The 24,743-nt window shown below is 40.5% G+C and overlaps 1 protein-coding gene and 1 long non-coding RNA gene across 44 annotated transcripts in view; one reads left to right on the top strand and one right to left on the bottom strand.

Moving 5' to 3' along the window:
- SORBS2 (sorbin and SH3 domain containing 2) overlaps positions 1-24,743 on the bottom strand; it is a gene marked incomplete at its 3' end in the record, with an annotated part of 179,875 nt that overhangs the window by 20,441 nt on the left and 134,691 nt on the right. For 36 of the 43 annotated variants that reach the window (XR_014160000.1, XR_014160001.1, XR_014160002.1 and 33 more), the window contains 7 exons: positions 23,500-23,614; positions 13,984-14,067; positions 12,895-12,951; positions 7,051-7,100; positions 5,808-5,995; positions 2,715-4,295; positions 348-436 (listed from right to left, as the gene is read on the bottom strand). Coding sequence is in view for 17 of the 43 variants with exons in the window: in XM_081875580.1 (XP_081731706.1) it covers positions 348-436; positions 2,715-4,295; positions 5,808-5,995; positions 7,051-7,100; positions 12,895-12,951; positions 13,984-14,067; positions 23,500-23,614 (2,164 nt within the window). Of the gene's footprint in view, positions 1-347; positions 437-2,709; positions 4,296-5,807; positions 5,996-7,050; positions 7,101-12,894; positions 12,952-13,983; positions 14,068-23,499; positions 23,615-24,743 lie in introns of those variants that run through there. The other 7 variants (XR_014160023.1, XM_081875584.1, XM_081875589.1 and 4 more) reach the window with 5 other exon arrangements.
- Positions 1-24,743, top strand: part of LOC309349684 — an 89,288-nt gene that overhangs the window by 63,990 nt on the left and 555 nt on the right. The window contains exons 5-7 of the long non-coding RNA XR_014160079.1: positions 3,871-3,955; positions 4,665-4,914; positions 14,459-14,639. This is a non-coding gene — a long non-coding RNA (uncharacterized lncRNA). The remainder of the gene's footprint in view (positions 1-3,870; positions 3,956-4,664; positions 4,915-14,458; positions 14,640-24,743) is intronic.

The raw sequence follows: 24,743 nt of genomic DNA, 5'->3' as shown, positions 1-24,743 counted from the left end.
TCCATTGTGTTGGCAAATAAATTACCATGTACACTCGAGTAAGCCAACTTTTTTAGCACATTTTTTATGCTGAAAAAGCCCCCCTCGGCTTATACTCGAGTGAGGGTCCTTTTGGGCTGCTCCTTCCTCCTCCGCCGCCTTTGCCACTGTTGTCATCAGCGGAACGAGCAGCCTGAAAGCAGGCTTATATTCGGGTCGGCTTATACGTGAGTATATATGGTACCTGTTTTGTAGCACCTGGACAAGAAAAAGTACCAAACTGGACTTTTATAAATGTCAGTGACAACTACAGAGAATGCCTATTTTGGCTTCAAACTCTTTTAAATTATTCATTTTCTTTTAAATACCTCTCTCTCTGGAGTTGCTCTTCTTTCCTTTGGAGCACATCGACCCACATCCGTGAAAGCAGAATAGTTCCCAGGAGACTCCTGGTCTACTGAAAATAAGATGCCACTTTGTGAAATTCAGTTTAATTAAAAATAAAGCCGTTGGGCTCTATTTGAAGAGGCAAATGCAAGTTGGGGCTAAAAAAATAGAAACCAACAAATGAAAACGACAAACAGAAGCTAAAAACTGAACTGTGGGAAATTCTTCCACTAATACTTTATGCTTTAGAACTGAACTTGAGCAATTAAAGAGCAAAAGCAGAACCAGAGCACCCTAATTCTAACTTGTACAACAGTGATTTGAGCAACTAAAGGAACAGAAGTATGAGATATTAAGGATGCGAAGGGTAAGAAAAGCATAGCAATGAATCATAAGATTTTAAATATGGAACCACATGCAAGGGAATGTATCGGATACATGCCACAATCACAGAAAGGTGAACTACATGACATTTTTCAGATTATCAATAAGTATGCATTCCTCTTTTATATAAGTCCAGAACTAGACAACTAGGATCGCAACTGCAACATCTATCTCTGAGCCACTTTCTCACTGAAAATCACTCCCACAGCTCCTGTTCCCCGAGGAAGGTGCCATTTCCCAAAAGAGCATATTTGGGGGCAATTTACAGTAGTTGAACAGATGAGGAAGAGTAAAAGGTAGGGTAAAAGGTAAAGGACCCCTGGATGGTTAAGTCCAGTCAAAGGCGACTGTGGGGTGCGGAACTCATCTTGCTTTCAGGCCAAGGGAGCCGATGTTTGTCCACAGACAGTTTTCCGGGTCATTTGGCCAGCATGACTAAACCGCTTCTGGCACAACGGAAACACCGGGACGGAAACCAGAGTGCACGGAAATGCCATTTACCTTCCCACCGCAGCGGTACCTATTTATCTACTTGCACTGGTGTGCTTTCAAACTGCTAGGTTGGCAGAAGCTAGGACAGAGCAACGGGAGCTCACCCCATCGTGTGGATTCAAGCTGCCAACCTTCTGATCAGCAAGCCCAAGAGGCTCAGTGGTTTAGACCACAGCGCCACCCACATCCCTATGAGGAGGAGTAAAAGTCCTCCCTGAACTTCACAATTAAAACTCAGATCATCCCTACCCTTACTTTTATTTCTAGAAAGAAAACCCCCAGGATAGATGCTTACGGAGTGAATATGCACATAAGTGGAGAGCACTCGGAAAGTCCTAGTGGCTTGTGAGGAGACCCTCCCCACAGCCTAAAGAGGATGTGCTCTTTGGGCTCCAGGGAGGGTCTTCTTGTGATCTGGAGGGGCAGTGGAGCTCTGTTGAGGCTGCTCAGCCTCCTCACCTAACAGCTTACAGTTGTTTCAGCAACCCGTAGTTTAAACTAACACACTGAGTGTGGATCCAAGAGAAAACTAGTTAGTTAAAAATGGATGTTTCCAAATTCTTCCTTGGAGAAAGGGAGGGCGAGTGCACAAGCCTGAGGCTTGCTGCTGCTTGTGCACATAGTGCTAAATTATAGATTAGTGTTATGTGTAAAACAGGCCATTGTAGAGTTGAATGTCTCAGAATAGTATTCTGTGCAATTAATATATACCAACATATTTTTGTTGTTGTTAAAATGGGAAGTTAAGCTAAGTTATGCAAGATGGAACTGTTAGAAATGGCTATCAATACTCCTTGTCTTTGTCTTCTGGCCTTTGTGCCTTTGTGCCTCTCAAATCTGAATGGAGGCATTTTAAAATAGTTAAAGAGATCTAGTTTTGCCACCCTAAAAAATGAATAGTTGTACAATGGACACTTCTCTTAAAGGGTCTAACATTCTATTTACCTAAAAAGGGAGGGTTAACTGAGCAACGTAAAAATACGTTTCAGCTATAACTGTGCATACTCTTTGTGAGCCTAGTTAGAACCAATTAAAAAAGCAGCTTTTCTTGCATTGTTTAATGCTATTATTGCACAACATAGCTTCTCTAATAGCTTCCCATGGTCTACTGCTTATGCATTTTATTGGGATATTTTTGCCCTGATCATAGGCATCTTCCTACCTTTAAAAACTCTGGGTGAGGAAATTACATCACTTCCTTGGGAGCAGATTTTCAAGGGTGTGACCTTCATTTTCATTATGAACCACAACTTTACTATTTTAGAAGCCTATGAAGATCTGATAATTGCATCTCTATGCACAGGTAGCTTTAATTTTACACTCAACAATGAGCCTTTCACTCCTATAACTTTTTGCACAACAAACAATTTGTTTCTAAAAACACAATATAAACACAATGACAATGGGCTGGAAGTGAAAGGATAGGGGGTGGATGACTCAATCACAAGCATAAAGAAAAGGAGATAATCAACCTTGGAAACATAGTGCACTATCATTTTCTTGGCTGCTGCTGTTGGTTGTTTCCATGTCTTGGTAAGAGGCACTAAGTGGCAATCTTCCACATTCGTTCTGGTACAAAGGGCAATGAATAGCACCATCTTGAGGCAGTGGATGAAAAGGCTGGAGCATGGGACTCTTCCTAAGAGCTTTAAGGGAGGAATTCCTCTCAGGAATGTCTGGAAGCAGCTCAGAAATAAGTCTGTGCAAGATGCTGTTGTCAGGCAAGCTTCCCCTTCTTCTTTCTGCTTTGATTTGGTCACAGATATCTTTAAGCGCAGAGTCCAGAGCGTCAAAGACAGCTGATTTGCATTTAGTCTTTTCAGACTGCTTTTTGGGGGCTGCCGTTTTTTTCCTCCGGAAAGGCACTGGGCTGACTAGGAATGCTATCTTAGAGAGGCCAGAGTCCGAGTCTTGTCTTCTAGGGTCTTCTGGGGTAGTTTCCTGTTTAGCCCTTTCATGCTTTCGCATGGTGGTGAAGCGGGTGTACGATGCTGGGCACCTCCCTTTGCAGGAGCTGATGAGATGCTTGTGATGGTGGTGGTGGTGGTGGTGGTGGTGGCCCGATCCATAAAAGCTTTCCGACGACGTAAAGGAAAAGTGGTCGAAATCACTTTCACTACAAAAGGAAGAGCCTTCTATCTGTATAAAGTCACTGAGGTCAGAGACCACCCCATCTTGGTCACTGTCTGAAAAGTCCAAATTAGATCTTTGCGGTTCCTCACTAGTCACTTCAATGTGAATTGGCACCAGAGTTTTAGATTTGTAATTCCGTTGTACCTGAGTAGCATGTCTGCCTTGGTTTTCCTCCTCCAGCAAGGACTCGATGGAAAACCGTCTCTTTGTACAGAAGCCATTTTTAGGGGGTTCGAGGAGGGTTACTGCTGACAGTGCTTCTTCGGCTAAGTTTGGCATTGATTTTGACTTCTGAATCAGCTTTTCAAATTCAGATATTCTATTGGGCACCATGTCTCTGGGCACTTCCTCAGCAGAGGAGTCTTTCCAGCCCTGCAGCAGGTCTTTATGCTGTTCCTTTTCATACTGCAATACCCTGGACTTTACAGAACAGATTACCTCAGAATTCAGCAAGTCTTTCCGATTGATACGGTGCATCCTCTTATACATTTTCAGGAAGCCAGGAGCATCATGTGCTGATCTATGACGTGCCCGTGAGTGACTGGAGCCACGGCTTTCAGAAGCGTATGGGGAAGCCCAGGTAAGTGTGGAGCCACCTTTCAAATCTTCCTCACATAACAGAGACACCATGCTTTCCGATTTATTCTGTGGGTCAGGAAAGCTACAACGATCATCTGCTAGCAGGTCATCACAACTGCGAGATTTCCGCTTGGGAGAGGAAGTCTCTTCCGTGCTGCTCCAGATTTCTGCATTCTGACGGGACATTTGCCAGCCATTCTTGTAGCTGATTGCCCTTCTTGAGTCACTTGGCACAGCCAAGCGCTGTCCATAGGTTCTACAGTAATCTAATTCATTTGAGCTGCTGTAGTTGGGCACTGAGTAACTGGAAAGGGGTGAACACACTTTGCTAATATCCCCACCTTTATAATCCACAGAGCAGCATGGTGAAAAAGAGACATTGCCAGAAATTAACAGATTCAAAAGCAGATAGGAAATAAGACAATCAGCACATGCCAGAAAGAACAGAGAGAAGGCAGTTAGTCTTCCTAACCTAGCATTAAACACTAATGTAAGATACACATTACCAAAGCATAGGGGATGAAAAACAGATCTAAGCATTTATTAGACCCTGGGCTGCAATCCTTTACACACTTACTGGGTGTAAGCCTCATTGAAATCAATGGTACTTACTTTTGATTGAGTACACAGGTATAGGATTGCACTGTTAAAATCTAAAGGTTCAGCAAATAGAAACTCATGCTTCTACTAACAGTTAAATATTTTTATAGGTTGCGGTGGGAGGACAGAGCACCTGTTTCCAGCAAGTCTACCAGGATTGTCTCATTTCTGACCATATGAAAATCCATGGGTTTATACGCAGTGATCATGTCACCTCTTTAGGGCAATCAAAGCAGGCAAGTCGAACCACACATCCTGTTCAGAAACTGATAGCAAGGCATAGCAAGAAATGTAGAGACAGACTTCTAACCTAGACACTTCTAAACTATCTTTCCCTTTCCTTAAGAGGCTGCACCCTTGGTAAGATTTATGATGAATTCAGTTTAACTGTGAACAAATGAGAGTTGGTTGTTATAATGCTCTAGTACCCACAGCCATAGCCTACTAGGAGGTCTCTATTGTGTGTAGGGGGAAAATGTGTGCCCCCATTTATTTTTGAGATCCATATCCTCATTCAAACTCTTGTGTATGACAGAAGGTATAACATTCTTTATATCTTCAAAAATAGAACATTCTTTTCTGTCCAGACAACAGAAGAAATGCAATTAAATGGCATGTCATACATTACAGTCACAAATGCTGACTGCATTTTAAAAAAACAAAAAACACAATAATCTTCATATAGAGAACTTTTTAAAATACCCAAACCCCAGAGGATGAATATAAATACAGTGGTGCCTTGCAAGACAAAATTAATTCGTTCCGCGAGTTTTTTCGTCTTGCGATTTTTTCGTCTTGCGAAGCATGGACTTTGGAAAAGCTTCAAAAATCACCAGAGTCTTCAAAAACCTCAAAAAAGGCTACCTCACCGTGTGCTATGAGTTGCTCCTCGAAGTGAATGCACGGTTTTAAGAAAAAGGAAACAAACTTGCAAGACAAAGGAAACAAACTTGCAAGATGTTTTCGTCTTGCGAAGCAAGCCCATAGGGAAATCCATCTTGCGAAGCAACTCAAAAAACGGAAAACTCTTTCGTTTTGCGAGTTTTTCGTCTTACGAGGCATTCGGCTTGTGAGGTACCACTGTATAAGCACAGAATTTTGACTTCTTGCTTGTAGACATTTGAGAGATCAGTGAATGCTTAACCATCTAATAGCATTCAGCATCCATCAACAGCTCAACAATATTTTGCAGTTTATAAGGAATGTTTGTATAATTACATCGTAGCCTGTTTACAACTGTGCTAATTTCTTACCTTTTGCTTTTGATGGAGACGATGGAGAAGAGGTTGTAACAGGCTTCCTAAGTGTAGAATATGTGCTCTGCGTATTTGTATGGCCCACACTAGCCCGATTTGCATTTTGATCACTGTGTGCCTTCTGATGTGGTACTGCTGGCTCAGACTTCCTTCTTTTTCTGTAGTCACTTGCCGTACTTGTTGAACTAAGGAAATAAGCAGTATGAGTGTCACTGCACAGGACGTGTTAAAAAAACTTCAGTGATGTACTCATCAGCCAGTGCTGACTTAATTACGTACTACTAATAAAAACAAAACAACAAGATGATTAGCCCAAATAGTGTGACAGCAATCTCATTTTGATCCCGATTTATTTGTTTACATGTCTCAAGCTCTTTTAAGTTGGCAAGAATCAGAGCTGGGGTCTGTTGGTTGACAACTTTGTGGCCTTGACTCTTCTTTTTGACAGAACACAAAACAATACAACACAAGTTCCAGTTCCCTACAGCATCTCTTTTGCAGTTTAGCAACTGAATGGAAAATGTGAAACATAATGACCAAACTATGATTTTGTTGAAGAACAGAATGCTTCCTGAAGCACTGCATGACACTAATAACAACAAGTCCAGTGATAGTGACAGTGTAACCTGACTGTTTTTCACTTCCAATTAGGGGGTACCTTAATAAATTCAAAGCATTTTCCAAAACCATGGTTTCCAGGCAAGAAGGGAGGCTTCTACTGCTGCTATATAATTTACAGACAGTTGACATAAGCCTAATGGAGAGCTGGTGGTTACATTATTCTTAATCTGAATGCACGATAAACATGGCTAGCAGCAACATACATCCTTTCACTTCATGGGCTTGGCACTTGAAAAACAACACAAAATGAGAATGCAAACATTTTAACCACACTAACAAATATTACGATGGAGATGCTGAAAACAGAGAGGAGGGAAATTTGATGGTGTGTGGAGCATCAGGACAAATTATGCTTCATATTCAAACAGAAAGGGACAAGAACAGATTATTAGATTTGTACTGAGGTAAGGAGTCCCAGCCAGAAACATGCATATCAGTCTGGGCATAGCAAAAATAGGGAGGGGTGGAGTCTGTGCTTTACCCAAAAAGGCTATATGGAAATGTCTTCCTGTAGGAGGAAGACCAAGTCCAGTTACTTTCAAATGCAAGCTGCTCTATAGATGAGCTTGAAGTCTCTGTACAGCCCCCCCCTACTTTCATTGATCAAAGTTATTCTTACCTAGAAGGTCTGCCCAAGCCTCTATCTGTTGGACTGTAATATAAGGAAGTCTGGAGGCACAAACAAGCAAGACAGTTAGTCTTTTATATGGGATTTCACTGGTATAATTCATAAGAAATCACTATGCAATGACTATAGGAACACCATAATTTATCACACCAAGAGAAGCTTAAAAAATTAGAAGTGAGGCAGCTTTCAAAGTTAATTTTATGTCCCTCATTTAATACTTGAAAGGTCAAGCAGCAAACTGTTCCTTTTTAAGCTTGTTCCCAAAATGATAGGTGCTATGATTTACATTGGCTAAAAGGTGGAAGCTATAAAACCTCAGATAAATACATTAATCAATCAGTAAATGAGAGACTTGAGATATCCTATAATTACTTACCAAAGTATTAATGTCAAAGAAAGCTTGAAATTCTCTGTATACATAGCTTACACATCTATAACTTGCACGGCCACTTGGTGACCTTCTTAACTTCATGTTAAGAGCAGAGTTGGTCCCACCAACCTAAAGACTTTTTCCGTTGCTTAAGAAGTGACAGCCGAATGACCTTTGGGAATGCAAATACTTAAAACTTGTCAATATATGTTCAGTCCTTAGTGACACACTATTTTTAATCTAGTCACTTAACTGGTGTGAAAGCTTGCGCTGGAATTAGACACACATCGTACTACAGTTTGTGGGAGCTAGAAAAAGAATCATGTTATCCCAGGGACATCTTTTCATGGGCACAAAACTATGCATTCACATATTAAGCATATTTTAGATTCAGGCTATGTAATTTCAGAGATGACCCAAGGAACTGAAAATAGAATTTTCACACTGTGCTACTGTTCTTTGTGGAAAAGCAGGAGGCCAGGCTGAAATCACACATAAAATGTATTATAGGAAGCAATCTGCTATTGCATTGCATCTGGGTGAACTCATTTACTTTCGGCGAATGACAGCAGAGCTTGTATTCGTATTTACGTTTTAATTTTCTTATATATCACTTCAGTAATTTCTTTTTTTGCTGTGCCGAGAGAGACGGCAAAAGAGATTTTGCATCACCACCCACCCAGAATGAACTCCAGAATTTATTGAGCCTGGGCACCAGACTATTCCTGTGTTCCGTCCTCCTCCTTGTTGCTGTGCACCACCCAGTGGGGACTGGGAGCCCAGCAGGAGAGAAGGCCAGTGGACTGCTGAATCTGCTCTGCCTCTTATAGTGTTAGTAGCTATTCTGGGGGATCCAGTCAGCAGTGAGTCCCTGCCAATCTGCAGGCACTTGCCAGATCCCTAAACATGCTGACTACTGACATCAAGGTCTTTTACCACAACTGGCATTCATTACAAATGCATTGTATAGTAGAACACAGAAACAAAGGAAGTTGTTATGTGGTAGCTGCCACCTAACCCAGTTTTGTCCATTGTGACAGACATTGGACCTCCAGGGTATCAGGCCTTTCCCATCACCTGCTACCTGGAGAAGCTAGGAATTAAACCTGGCACCTTCTGAATGTGGAGCATGAGCTCCACTACTGAGCTACAGTCCCTCCTCAGTAACAAGACACAAAAGTAATCTGTTACCCGAGAACAAGATCTGTCAGAGATATTTAAGTAACATAAGAAGAGCCTGCTGGATCAGCCCAGTGGTCCATCTAGTCCAGCATCCATTTTTCACAGAGGTCTGTGGGAAGCCCACAAGCAAGACCTAAGTGTACCTCCTCTCCTTCAGATCTCAGAAACTGGTATTCAGAGACCTACTGCCTCCAACTGTGGAGGTAAACCATAGTCACTGTGACTAGTAGCCATCAATAGCCATTTCCTCCACGAATTTCCCTGTTTAGGGAAGTTTTTAATGTTTGAAGTCTTATTCTGTTTTTAGTGTTCTCTTGGTAGCCGCCCAGAGTGACTGGGGAAACCCAGCCAGATAGGCGGGGTATAAATAATAAAATTATTATTATTATAACCCTCTTTTAAAGCCATCCAAGTTGGTGGCCATCACTGACTCCTGTGGGAGCTAAAATACCAAAGCAGCATACACATTTTCAACATCTCCAAATTTTTTCCTTGGAAACCAAGTTATGCAGAAGTCGTTATCAACAAGTATCCAAGATCATATTTTAAAGGCAGAGAAGTAGTATTTTTGAATATAATAGAAATGCAGTTGAAACCTAGAAAATGATCAACATTAATTTAGTATGCACTTTAAAAGTGTAACATTTTAAGAAAGTTCACACACACCAATTTGATCAGGAAATAGATGCTGATGAGACAAGACACTATGTGTATTATTATTATTTATTATTACCGTATTTACTCAAATCTAATGATCACCTTTTTTTGCCAAATTATGTTGCAAAAATTAAGGTTTGCATTGGATTCAATAGCACATTTACATTTGTCAGCAAATACTTTTTTTGGTTTCAAGGTTCTGAAAATTGAGGTGTGCATTTGATTTGATGGCACATTAGACTCTAGTAAATACGGTATTTAGATTTCTTACCCACCCTCCACCATAAGGTCCCAGGGCAAGTTTTTAAACATATAAAAACATAATATTAAAATCAGTTTAAGCAAATGTCTATCAAAAAAGAATAGGGTAGGTCCTAAAACATCTCTCAGATATCAAAGACCAAGGTAAAGAAATGTGTCTTCAGCATATGATGAAATGAGAATTATTCCAGTGGAGTTTGCAGAGAAAAAAGCTTTAGAATTGGAGATGTGAAAAACTTATTTGAGTTTAGTCACCAATTTCATTGCTTCATGGAAATGAATAAACAAATAATGAAGGTGATAGCTTACTTAACAATATAGAATAGTGGTTTGTTTTTCCCTAACAAGCCAGGATTCATAAACCAAGAACAAACCTTGATTTAAGGTTGATTTGTTAAATAATAATAATAATAATAATAATAATAATAATAATAATAATAATTTATTATTTGTACCCCGCCCATCTGGCTGGGTTTCCCCAGCCACTCTGGGCGGCTTCCAACAAAGATGAAAAGTACACTAAAATGTCACATATTAAAAACTTCCCTGAACAGGGCTGCCTTCAGATGTCTTCTGAATATCAGGTAGTTGTTTATCGCTTTGACATCTGATGGGAGGGCGTTCCACAGGGCGGGCGCCACTACCGAGAAGGCCCTCTGCCTGGTTCCCTGTAACTTGGCCTCTCGCAGTGAGGGAACCGCCAGAAGGCCCTCGGAGCTGGACCTCAGTGTCCGGGCAGAACGATGGGGGAGGAGACGCTCCTTCAGATATACTGGACCGAGGCCGTTTAGGGCTTTAAAGGTCAGCACCAACACTTTGAATTGTGCTCGGAAACGCACTGGGAGCCAATGTAGGTCTTTCAAGACTGGTGTTATATGGTCTCGGCGGCCGCCCCCAGTCACCAGTCTAGCTGCCGCGTTCTGGATTAGTTGTAGTTTCCGGGTCACCTTCAAAGGTAGCCCCACGTAGAGTGCATTGCAGTAGTCCAAGCGGGAGATAACCAGAGCATGCACCACTCTGGCGAGACAGTCCGCAGGCAGATAGGGTCTCAGCCTACGTACCAGATGGAGCTGGTAAACAGCTGCCCTGGACACAGATTTGACCTGTGCCTCCATGGACAGCTGTGAGTCCAAAATGACTCCCAGGCTGTGCACCTGGTCCTTCAGGGGCACAGTTACCCCATTCAGGACCAGGGAATCCTCCACACCTGCCCGCCTCCTGTCCCCCCAAAACAGTACTTCTGTCTTGTCAGGATTCAACCTCAATCTGTTAGCCGCCATCCATCCTCCAACCGCCTCCAGACACTCACACAGGACCTTCACCGCCTTCACTGGTTCTGATTTAAAAGAGAGGTAGAGCTGGGTATCATCCACATACTGATGAACACCCAGCCCAAGAGAAATAAACCATCCTTCTGGGTTTAAATGAATATTAAGTGATACCTTTCCTGTTTTGTTTAACTGCTTGTGCATCAGCATGCAGCCAGGGCTGACCAATTCCATTTTACTGCTGGGAGTGAAGGCTAAGATTCTATCTCCAGAAGCTCATTTGACAGGCAGCTGAATCTTACGTTAACACTTGCAGTAGGACAGTATGGTCTACCCCACCTGGGGGAAACGGCAAGCTGTATGGTATGCACTGCTCTATTCTTTAGAACCTTGTGGCTATTCCCTATGCCTCACTCTGCCTAAAGGTAGGGCCAGCCTGCATCCATCTCATGCACAAAACATTTCCTTAAGCAATGATTCTTCCCTGAATGTGTAACATTGCCTACATACGACCGCCCAAATAATTTCAAATGTTGCTTATACTGCATTTCATGAACAATGAAGAGATATGAAAACCACACATCTCCAAGAAATTTGGCTAATCATAGAATTGTAGAGTTGGAAGGGACCTCAAGGGTCATCTAGTCCAACTTTCTGCAATGCAGGGTACTAAGTTTCCCTCAATATTTCCTCAGACATACAGAAACCTCCATATCTGTCTTGTATTTTGATAGGGGCAAAATATGGTGGCTACTCTATTTAGAATCGCTTCAGGAAATGATTCAGCATTTTAAATGTTTCTTCAAATTGCTTCCCATTCCACCCCCTCGATGCTGTCCCTATCTTTTCTTGCTGTCTCATGGAAATCTTAAACCACTGCCTTGTTTTAAACTGACAACAAAAGAGAGAGAAAACGTCAGAACTGTTTAACTTTGCATTTTCTAAAATAAATAGGCCTCGTTTTCCTTTAAGCAAGGTGGAAATACATTTCCTGCTGAATTTAATGTCTCAAGGGAAAACTGTTTTCACAATCTTTGTGACATTGAGCAAACTAATTTGCTCATTATAAATTGCCTGTTCGGGGGCAGGTACTAACTGATTTGCAGCTGTCATTTGCAGCTGCAAAATGCATCACCAAATCGTCACCAAATTTTATTTTTAAAAGTGAAAAGGAGATATACAATAGTGCAAGTTAACGGTACCTGGAGAGCATCATCGAGGTATTTGAATATTACCAAAACAGTCCTGTTTGTTTCATTTTGAAGGCTTGTTTTCTGGTCCTGCTAAACTGTAAAATATTCATACTGCTACACTCTGTTACATTCTGATACACGAAGGATACCAAGGCTCTCAAATCGGAGGATGTGCATATTGTCTAGATGACAAGAACTGCCTTCTACTTTCTATGCTGCTGGATTAGAGAGAGGGGCCACTGCCAAGTTGCCTAGTCTCCGCTTTTCCTTGTCTTGATTCCTCCAATCCATTCCTCTCACATGTGCCACTGGTCTGCTGAGAGATGCCAGCTACCAACCTCTCCCTCTCTTGCTGCTGCCTAGCTGTACTCTTAGGCAACATGACTTGCTGGGAGCAACCACCAGCAACAACATTCCACCAAAACTCCAACCCCTGTGCCCTGATTTGTGTCCACTGTGCAAATCCCAGAAATTCCAGGGTAAATAAGCAGAACACTGGACCTGGACATCCTGCTTAAGGCAATTTCACACTGAAGAACAACACCACCTAGTTCTTTCCCTTGAGAGAAAGAGGGGAAGGCACAGAGGCGGCGGCAAGACACAGAACAGGTCAGAAGAAGAGCAATGAGCATGTGCAGCAGTCAGAATGGAACTTTGTGGAGAAGCAAGTATGTCTTGTATGCACAAGTCAGGACAAGAGAGTACAGTGTGCTGCCCCATTGCCCGTATTAGGGACCCTCCACTGATGCTAGAAAGAAACCGAGTTATAATTGTACTTAATTAGAAGGGCCGTTTATAGGGTGTTGTGTCTGTGAGCACTACATAGAAACCAAGCGAAAGAGAACTCATGATGTATGCCGTTCCCGAGTTTTAATCATTGAAAGAAGAAACATGCTTAATTTACCTCATTGGAAAGACCTGGAGGATTGTCTCGAACATAATCCAAAAGCTTTTTAGGAGGCTGCATCATTTTAGCAGAATTGCGAGATGAAATGGAGGAGAATCAATGGCAGCAAGGAATGGAACATGTGGAGAAGGTGAACATAGTTAGAAACTGAGTGTGGACAGATTACAAGAGTGGCACAAACATAACAAAAGTGTGGGGAATAGTGAATGTGGAGAATGTGCAACAGAAAGTATACAACCATCTTATTAAACCCTTGCCTAGTTTAAAATCAGCCGCCTTAATTCTTACAAGACAAACAAATGTCAAGAAAAACCATTCAAATATATCACCAGCTCCTATTTAGATCTCTGCTGATTTTTAGGGTGAGGGAAAAGTGTTCTGGGGTGCAAAGTTCTGCTTCTCTCCCTTCCACCTTCATTCATTTTGTTGGACTTGAATGAACAGCTAGGGATGCTTCTGTAATTTGCTCTTTGAATTCTGATACAAACTTCACTGATCATCGCCTACCAGACTAAGGTACAGACCCAGACATACTCATCCTCTGTATTTGGCATTTCTGTTAACATTGTGGTGCAGTGTGGAAGATGCTGGTCTCTTTCTCTACTTATTTCATTATCACTGATTTTGTGTTTCTGCAACTATGGCAGAAGATCTCTTAGGGTCTAATTAGAGTAATGATCAATTTCATTATTAAATCTAAACAAGCATAGTAAAACTTTAATAAAAAGTGTAACATGCTATGTTTTTCTTGTCATCTACATATTAGTCTCAGGAATCAGTACTCCAAATTAGTGATCATCTCTGTTTTCAATAGTAAAGGGCTCAGGAAAAACTATTAAAGGAAGTTCAGTTTGGTGAGCCATTATTATGAAACATTCTCTGAGCTTTAGTGGATTTTCTTCAAACATTCCAAATGTATATACCACAACCACAATATCTAATACACGAGACCTTTGACAGTGTGCATCTATTATTCCTTTTTTAAGTCACTGAAGCATGTCTGGAATCTAGACAATTTGATCTAGAAAAGTATAAACTGCATCTTATTTCCTAAAGTTTATCTATTAATATTCTAGCCTCACTTACCGGGCGTCCAAACTCCAGCTCAGAAAAGAATTTATACCAGGGTTCATTTTCTAAATCTATGTCATCTGGGTTTATGCGACCCGTCTGGAAGAATTGTGAAGGAGAAAGGGGAGGAAAAGGCACACACTGATCAAAGTGTTGGAAATGACATGGCACACTGATGACACACAGACATTAACACAAATAATAGGAAAGAAAGAGTGAAACAAAAACAAAGGGATGGAGGGGACTTCATGGTGAAGTGAGATTTGATTTGAGAGTTGTCACACTGTGGTTGTTTGAACTCCTCCTTTTCAGCTTGTCCTCCAAAGGATTGTTGTGTACACACAATACAGAAAATATGATGGGTTTTTCAAGAAGATTACATCAGATTACTTTGTGCTGCTGTTTCTTTTTTAAAAAAGCACTATTATACAACAAATAGAAGCATGTTTGGTTGCATTCGGGGATGCAGTATATATGCTTTCTTTTTCAGGATCTATGTAACTCTCAATGATAGATAAATGCACGATTTGGGGCAGAATTTGGACCACCCAAGGAAAGCATGTTAATTTTGCATTTTGAAGTCAAGCATTCTGAAGTAGTATGCAGGATGATGACAGCCCAACCACCTCCTTCAGCCATTATAAAATAAGCTACTCATATAGTACTGACAGGTGCATCTCTGTATGTGAAAAGTTCTGCATCACTACCTGAAACTTGAAGAAAAATGTTATTTGGAGAGATGGGAGCCATATACAGCATCTAGGGTGAGTTCATGGTACTTGGCCAGACAGGCAGCTAGTGCTGTCAATTTTGGACAGCATGCATGACTTTTCAGGGATGGGAGAATAAATGTAGCCACCCATTCCCATGTCGCCTTTCAATAATCAGGTGTCTGAATAATCATGATGAAGTAGTTAGAGAGTGTTGAATTTGGAGTGAGATGACCTAGTTCAAACCCCCTTTAACCCATAAAGCTCACTGGGTGACCTTCGACCACTTCCTTTCAACTAATTTCCTATGTTGTTGTTTTGAGAATAAAAAAATTAAAAGAAGGATGGACCACATACACTGCCTCTAGCTCCTTGGAGGAAGGGAAGTACATGAATGAAATAATAAAATATATGTTATTCATATTTATTTTCCTGGCAATTTGATATTCATTCAGCACACTGATTTACCCCCAGTGGTGATGGTTTGTGAAGAAGGCAGCTACAGCTGATTGGGTGCTTCCACTGAGGGTCTGTCTTTAGTGTGCAACTCTTTAAAGTGATGAACAACTTTTTAGAGCATCATCAATACATAGTCAAATAAAGCAGCCCTTTCCCCACAGTCATCATGGGACACATCCTTTTGATTCACTTATTGTGCTGTAGAGGGCAGCAAGAAACAAGAATTTCTGCTCAGAGCTTTTTGCAATTGTACACCCCCAGCTTCATCTTTCAGGACAAGTTTCTAGCAAAATTATTCTCATCAGAAGCGGCAGGAGTCTCAAATAACATCTTACATCCCATATTCCAAGTGGAATTAGGTGAACACTAGAAGAACAAGTGATTTTCCATTTGACACCACTGCTGAGCATCTTCCTTTTTGCCATGGCACAATTCTTTTTATCTGCTACTTTGGTAGCTGCTGTTTTTTGTTAGTTATAATTTCTTTATGAGTTACATTTTTAAATTAGTCACCATGAGACAGTATGGAATCAAAGATGAGATAAAATATTTAAAGTAAATTTCTTACACACAAATTCAGAAATTGCCATTCCTGACATTCCTTTAGGTTTTTTTCAGATCCACAGAACAAATGCCCTGAACTTACATACTGCTCAGAGTGCCAGCTTGTAAGCTCAGATGCTATCACTTTCCACCAGCTGAACATCACAATTTGTGTTAACTGTGCAACAGTAAATGCATTAGTGTTAGAGTAAGCATCCCCAGGATTCCCCTCTTTCATTCACCATACCATACTGTCCACTTCAGTAGTCAAATGCTAACATTTCTGGCTTTGTAGCACTTTTCTGTGTTTATTTTTCTGTGTTTACTCATAAAGATGATGGATAACTACCATGCACAAAGCTTATTACTTTCTGTCTCCAATTTTTGTTCCATGATTAATTGAAAAGCTTGGTTCAAGTACAATATTCTTGGTCAGATAAAATGTGGTTTATCAGTCTGAGAAAGAGAAGTGTCCTTCCTTCCTTCCTTCCTTCCTTCCTTCCTTCCTTCCTCTCTCTCTCTCTCTCTCTCTCTCTCTCTCTCTCTCTCTCTCTCCCCCCCCCCCTGAATGATTTGATGCAGGGTTTCCAGAACTCCTTACATAAAAATCAGAGAACTGTGGTTAAGGCTAGCGAAAATTGCTAACCACAGATTGCACCAGTTCACAAACAAGAGGACTGCAGCCTGTGTTTAAAGCTGCATTATATGTTTATATGTTTATATGTATATAGGAAACTGGATATAACAGGGAACTCTGGAAGTCTTGCACTAAGGTAGGAAGGAAGCACTGTGGCATAACCCTCATTTTTAGTTCAACAAACCATAATTTATCAGATTGAGATCATTCCATCTGAATTGAGTCAAATGTATTTTTTTTGGGGGGGGGGGAGAGGGCATGGATATAGGAAGGCATCTAGCTCAAAGGTGTCTCTGAATATGGAGACTCCATTTAGTTATTATGACTAAAAGGAACTGCTACAGAAATTTGTGGAGAATGTCCACATCTAGACTTACATGTAGATAAGCTTTTGACACAATCTAACATTGTGTACAACTGCAGCTGGTTGACTGATGGAACCCAAAGGGACTGAAGAAGAGATGACTGAGATGTGATATGATAGCCATCTTCAAATATATCTGAAGGGCCATCGTATGGATGATGGAGCAAGCTTGTTTCTGCTGCTCCAGAGCATAGAATCTGGATCACTGAATTCAAATTAGAAGAATGGAGATTCTGACTAAACATTAAGGAATAACTTTGACAGTAAGAGCTGTTTGACAGGGGAATGGACTACTTCAAAAGGTGGCAGACTCTCCATTGGAGGTTTTTAAATAGAGGTTGGATGGTCATCTGTCAGGGATTCCTTAGCTGCTGTTGATGCACTGCAGGGGGTTGAACTAGATGCCATTGGGATCCCTTCCAACTCTATAATTCTGATTCTGTGAAACAGGTTCGTTCAACTAGTTTGTTAACTTGCCAACTGGCACAACATCTGTGCAGAATCCTGGTAACCCACCAGAGCCTGATAACAGGCTGGTGAGCCAATGTTGCCTTTCTGATTTTTGTAATAAGGTAAGCCCATACACCAGGGGTCAGCAACCTTTTTCAGCTGTGGGCTGGTCCACCGTCCCTCTGACCATGTGGTGGGCCAGACTATATTTTGGAAAAAAAATAATGAACAAATTCCTATGCCCCCCAAATAACCCAGAGATGCATTTTAAATAAAAGGACATATTCTATTCATGTAAAAACATGCTGATTCCCGGACTGTACGCAGGCCGGATTTAGAAGGCGATTGGGCCGCACCCGGCCTACGGGCCTTAGGTTGCCCACCCCTGCTATACACTATACATATTTTTAAAGCTGTCCCCCAAAAAAGTAATACAGCAACTCCATACAGCTATGTGTGTAAGCAGGACAGTAAAAAATTGTGTTACTTGATCTGCACTGTCAAAATGTAATAAGTTGTGTGTGCATAAATAAAGAGGCAACTGAGGTCTCAATCAAAAATAGAACCCTGGATACATATCTCCACTTTTTGTCCTGGTACTAATTTACACATGCCTCCTCTCTTTATATGCTTTTGGGGGAGGACTACAAACTGTCAGCTGAAGGTATGGGGTTTTCTTCTTAAAAAACGCAGAATTTGCACAACTGTACTCATGCATGCAACATGCATACAAACAGATGTTGGGAAAAATCATAATTTGTTTTAAAGGAAAAAGTGCTCTAAATATATTTCAGGGATGGGCATGTATGAGCTAACATTCATTATTGAAAAACATTTAGAGTTGTTTTTGATGCAGCACTCATGTTGCTCAGCTGTTTCAGTGATGTCTCATTTTAGATTTTATTTTTTCTTGCAGAATTTCATAAAACTGCACAGTTGTAAGCTTTACTGAGAGTTATTTTGACAGAGAACATGGAATATAAGCACCTTGAGAGCCAAAAACAGACTCAGAAATAACTGAAAGGGCTCAACAAAACAAGGGCTGCCCCCCAAAACAGCTCTATTTCCCCTCCAAGTAATTGATACTTTTCAATCAATGATGTTACAAACCCAACATAGAAAAATGTCTGTCAATTATGAATTGCACACCCAACCCTGTGCAATATGGGCCTCTTGGGTGGGCAGTTCCTTGTAACAAGCAACATTTGATAGCCTTCCTTTGATGAAATGACAGATATCCATGCTGCTTTCTGACATACTGAATAAAGCAAAGCTGTAATGCTAATTGAGGAATAGCACTTTGTCAAGGTATCAATATGACATCTTTAAAAATGTATTTGCTCCTCTTTTTTACCCTGGACTTGGGGCCAAACTAGACTGGGCACTGAGAGAGGTCCTCAACTGGATCTCCCACACATTATTTAAAGTTAAAAGCAAGCATTGGGGAGTACCATCAATATGGTTATGTGGTAAATAGCAACTTCAGCTTGTTCTGGTGAGCAGTGCACCTATCTATGTTTGCAGACTGCTTGCCTGGAATCTCTGGTCAACTGAGGCCAAGCCACATGTGATAAGGCCTTATATACGCCTCCCTGTATTTTCGCCTCCAAATCTCACAAGATACAGGGGATCCCGAGTAAAGAGATTCTGTGCCTCTCTACTCTCAAAGTGGCTCTCCCATGACTTCCCTTCCCATCTTGTTGTGGTGTTCCAGTTTCCCAGGCATCATGCACTGCTGTTGACAGTAGCCAGGAAGTAGAGAGGAAGGCAGTTGGTGTTGCCTCTTTTTCCTGTGCCACAACCCCAGCACGGATGGCTGCAGGGTATGTTTGTTTTGGAGGGGAGGGGCTTTCGATAATAGTCAAACTCTGAGTTGGCTTAAGAGCCTCTAACTCAAGATGAAGGATAAGCATCATCATACCTATGATGCCTGGTAAAAGCATTCTTGTCTAGGCAATCTTACCCAGAGGCTTTAAATATGTTGGTGTGAGTTATAAACCTGTTTTGGTATTTTTACGTTTTATATGTTTTAAAGTATTGTATTTTTTATTTGATGTTATTTGGTAAACTGCTTTGAGGTCACTGTTGTTTTTACAAACAGGCAGTGTATAAATTTTGCAAAATAAATACCTATAGATTTTGACACATGGCATACTAAAATGTAGAACTTTCAACTTCTGTTTTGAGACGTTTGAAATAGCACACCTGTTTGATACAAAGCGCCTTTTAGGATCAAATACATATTTTTTGGTATTATTTCTAAGTACATATTTCTAAAGCTACTGCTAAAAATAATATACATTCTGAAGAGTAAAAACATATGAGCACAAGGAATTCTGTGTACCTCCTGGCTTTGACTGCTAACTTCTTTACATTTTTCTCCATAAACAGAGGAAAGCAGCAGAGCTCTTGGAAAGTGGAGGAATTGGGGTTTAGCTTGCTAGAGGAATGATAAGGCAGGAGCTCTCAAAAGCTGTGCAGAAGATAATTTATTACCCAACACATTTTTAGTATAACTATTCTTTCTCAGGGTCAACCCTGATTTCAAACTATTCCACACCATGCCTTCCCCTGCTTTTTGAGATACTTCAAAATGCAGTTTTGGTCCCTTTCTGAAAGAGAGGAATAAATGCATTGAGCACCACATTATTTTCTGTATGCTTTTGAAGTCTCCTCCCCTTTTGATCCTGTGTTTGGTGCCTTTCCTTCCCTCTTCTGTTATCTTTTCGGAGGAACTCAGCAATTGAAAAAACAAGTCTGTGATGCATTTAAGTATCCAGGGCTGCTAATGTTACATTGGCATCATGGGCAGTTATGTGGTTTCCAAATAGCTAGCATTCAACAGGCCCTTGAAGCAAAACCTCTATAACCTATGCCTACAGGGGCCATGTGTTTTGCAAAAAGCACTGATATTTGATGTAGCAAAATGGTGAAACTGGTGAAAATCGGCCCTTATGAGAATGAATGTGGCCTCCCTCTGGCTTGTGCTCTCCTCCTCCTCCCTCCCCCACTTAACTACAGTTTAGCATGTTGTCTGAATCCTAAACATGCTTAAATTTGACTATGGTTAGTGAAAACAAGCCATCTTCACAAATGATTGCTTGAAGTTGGCTTGTTGTTACTAACCATAGCTAAGAACAACTGCATTTTTTCCTCTAGTCAACATTATTAATACTTCTTATTATTACCACCAAAAAGCAGGGTATGCTCCCATTTTCTTTTCTAGCAAGGTTCGGGCAACTTTAACAGCTGTGTGACCAAAATAATTTCAACAAACAAAACTTCTGCTATGCTAGAAGTGTCACCTGCTAAATGTCTTCCTGTCATAAGCAGTTAAAAGCACAGGCGGCTTTCTAGACTCACTTGAAGGAGGTGCCAACCATACACCAAGGAAGCAAATCTGGAGCCTTTAACGCTATGATTCTAAGATCCAGTTGTGAAAGCAATGTGGGTGAATTCATGATGCAAACACAAGTGATATCCCTAAAGTGCAAAACCACATTCTTTTGCTTTCTGGGCCAGAAAATAGTCTCTCTCTCTCTCTGTCTCTCTCTCTCTCTCTGTGTGTGTACACACACACACACACACACACACACACACATTTATGCCCATTCTCTCCATATTAGATTTCAATTCGCGTTACAGCCCCAGGTAATGGGAATTAATTTCCCACTTCATGAACATGCTATAAAAAGGCAAAGTCCCAATTATAGTGCACTCTGTAGATTGCATTTCTTTTGTCCACAAATTTTGCAGCTCTGACACAAAAAGGCATGCCTATTACTTTATGCAAATGAACTGTTTTACAATTAACATCAGTTGTACAGTGAAGACTTCAAAATTAATGTTACATTAACAACTTGGCTCTGTGCTAATTGATTTAGAGTCTGTTCAAAAGGAAGCGATTGTCAGAACACCACAGCTACCGTTTAAGATCCAGACCTCCAAAGTTCTTTGAAACATTTAGCGTTTTGCAGCTCCCTTTGAACATTTAGAAACAAACTTACTCAATTTGTCACAACGTGAAATGGAGTCCTCGGCAATCAGTGCCAGCTACAAGTGCAAGCAGGGTTTGGGGAGATGCTTATATTTAGATTACATCAATGATGAATCTCACATAACTAAAGCTTTATTCCAATGGGGAAATCTGGTAAAAAATAAAGTGAATTAATTTAGGATTTGCTAGGCATTACAGTGAAACCTTGGTTCCCAAACTTAATCTGTTCTGGGAGTCTGTTCGATTCCCAAAACAGTTCAGGGACCAAGGCACGGCTTCTGATTGGCTGCAGCAGCTTCCTGCAGTCAATTAGAAGCTGTGGAAGCCGCGCCGGGCATTTGGCTTCCAAAGAACGTTCAAGAACTGAACAATTACTTCTCGTTTTTCTTCGTTCCAGAGCCAGAACGTTTGACTCCCAAGGCGTTCAGGAGCCGAGGTTCCACTGTTCTAAACAAGGGTGCATTTGTGAAACATTTCAATATGCAGAGTTATTTGTATTGGGTGGGGTTTTTGCTCCATGATATTTCTATTGCAGAAGTTGAATACCAGACGAGGATAGTAATTTGAGAATGTTTTAATTATAAATGTTTCTGAAGTGGTGCAGAGGAGAGGAATCCAAACCCCTAATCTGCTGTCCTAGAGAGGATTTGAATAGGGCAGAAAGCTCCCTCCACTCAGCTCTGCCAGTGGGGAAGCTCTGCCATTACCAACAGAAACTCCCCAAATGGGCTGTTTGGGGTGCAGGGATTAATGCAGAAATGGAACTTATGAATGTGCACATGTAATACTGACACAGACTGGAAATTGACTGATTTCTCCATGTTACAGTAGAGAGCAGAAGTATGGTAATTTTCAGCAGCGATCTTGTATTTCTCATAACATATAATTTCACCCCAATTTTCTTCAGATTGCACAATGTGCCTGTCCTTGATAGGAGGCAAAGCACAGACATTTTCTTAAATCAATATAGGGTCAGGTTTTTATGCTTGGCCTTCAGAAGTTTCATAGATGTGATGATTACAGTTAATTCATCACTTTAAAAAAGAAGAAGAATGGCACACTATTATTGTGAACGTTGGCTGGTCGCAATTGGCCAATGTTAACTTTAATTCTTCCCAAATATTAAGTTACACTTATCCCGCATGTATATAAAATTTCATCATGCATGATATGCTGATACAAGTTATTGCATTTGTGACAAATAATCTAGATTCCCACTGAAACCTTCATTATTAATCATACTTGAGAAATAAAAACTGGAAACTACCCCCTAACTGGTTTAACCGATAAGACAGGGAAATATTAAGACATACCCATTCAGTGCAGTTTATATGCTATATAACTGCTATGGTAAAATTTGGCTTCAAAAGCAATGACCACAAAGTAACATGTCATAAGTAAAATTCAGCATTTGGGTACCTACATCAATCAGTATTTTAATTCCTGAACAGTGGAAATATAAAATCATTTACAACTTCTAAAATGATATATTAGAATGCTAAAGATCAACCCTAAAAATGCTGAGTATTTAAAGACAATTGCTGTATCCAAGTTAGGCAACATAAATTGTACTGGTCTGGTTAAAGCCAGCTCAGCTAGACCACCTTCTGGGTAATGAAGAAAGATACTGCTTTTGTGTCCACTAAAGGTATAAAAGATGTTACTTTTGCAAGCACAGTATTGTGTTTTAGTACGTTTGAGCAAAGCACACTTCCCCCAAGACTACGCATATGCAATAAAAGTCAATGAGCAGAGTATGCCATAGTGTTACTAGGAACATTAGTGGTAATTTTGCAAGTATCAGCCTTATTAAGCATGCTTTTAAATAATTTTATATGAACCCTAGCTTAAAATATGCAACAGAGACATTTAGCCACAAGTTAGTGTGCATTGAGCCATCATTTGTGAAGACCTCATTAAGCATAAATAATGAAAACACATTTGTGGATTTAATTTTTCTGGAGTGCCTAGGAACAAGGATCCCCCCCCCCCCAATGTGTAACAACTTTCATGTTATACATGTGCTGGTAAAATTGCTACAAAGGTGACAAACTCCCCACATTCATTCTGCAACTAGGGGCTTATAAGACTGCTTACCTATGTGACAAGTTAAACGAGAACATTTTTCAGATTGAGTCCAACATTTAAAAAAATCCAAAGTAGTCAAATGTGGCAAGCAAACCAAAATTGCGACATTTCAGCCAAAAAATGTGAACCCTTCAACCACCACAACAAATCTCTTTAAGAAGAGTTCAGTACTTTTCATTTCAAAGCATCTAATGATATCCGTTAAAACTATGTCAGCTTTTATGACTAGAAATGAACTCATTAAACTATTTGTCATGTTTAAATACAAACCGACTTCACTTACCGGTCTCTCGTGTTCGAGGATAGAAGACTTCCCTGGCTCGTATTCAAAAATACTCCTTGGTTCTGAACGGAATTTGCGCGTGTCTACTTTTCTATCTGGAGGGTCCCACTCATTTCTAAGATAAAATAAAGTTGACAACTGAATTAAATCATCTTTCCCACCAAGCTCTATTCATATATAAAAAATGTCTTGTGGGTACTGCAAGCCTACTTTCTCCATGTGCCATTTGTAAAATCACAATAAAACTGACACTAAAAGCAGAGATTTCATAGAAAGGAAAACCATGCTTCGCAATAGCATAATTAGTGACATTATGGTATTTGAAAGTCAAGAGGCAATGCAGCAGTTTAGATATTTTTTTTAAACTGGCTTTTATAAACATGAAAAATGTTATACAAACAAGTATACCAAGTTTCCTCATGTTTGTGTATCACAAAAATAGCATAATAAATGTGGAAAAATATCTACAACATATGTTTCATTATTAGTGGTCATTGTATAAATTCTTGGTTTATGAATTGGTTTAAACAATTAGGAAGAAGAAGAAAGGGAGAGGGGAGTGACGAGTGGGGTGGGGTGGTTATGCTTCCATTATTCTACTTAGTGTGTGTGAGGGGTTGTGTCAGCATTACTTGTATGGGTTCTCTTACTATTCACTTGTATTTCCTTGGTGGTAAGAGAGGTTGGGTGTGGCGTAGGGTGTAGTTGGTTGTCTTTGGTTGGCTGTAGTGAGAATTGTTTTTATGTGTGAGCCAGGTGTGAGTGTGTATTTTTGAATCATGCTAGCCAGATTGATTTGTATGCTGTCGGGGGATTCTTGTTGTTGTCTTGTTGGGCTGTGTATGTGATAAAGGAGCCGTACCGAGGTGAAGGCGTCGTCTTCTATTTGTCCCTGTGTGAGTTTAAGTTTATTGGTTAGTTTTTCCAATAAGGCTGCTTCCCATACTATTTGATACCCTTGGTCCATGCTTACTCCTGACAGGTCTCACCAGTGTCTGGCTATGATGTTTCTGGCTACTGAGAGTAGGTGGGTTATGAGCTCTTTGTGGTGTGAGTGGAGCAGTTTAGATTGTTAAGTTATTTATGGTGAAGCAAGGCACACTCTATGTAAAAGCACTTGCAGCGAGTATAAAAATACTTCTTATGTGCTTTACACATTAAAAGAGCCTGAAATAATGCCTCTCACATTATGCCTCATGGAATTTGCTGCTTCTAGATTGACTGCTACAAAACGGCTGCAAGGC

The sequence above is a fragment of the Podarcis erhardii genome (assembly GCF_964252035.2).
Source record: "Podarcis erhardii genome assembly, chromosome: 9".
NCBI classification, from domain to species: Eukaryota; Metazoa; Chordata; class Lepidosauria; order Squamata; family Lacertidae; genus Podarcis; species Podarcis erhardii.
The sequence above is the reverse complement of the archived record's forward strand: the minus strand, read 5'-3'. Positions and strand labels throughout refer to the sequence as shown.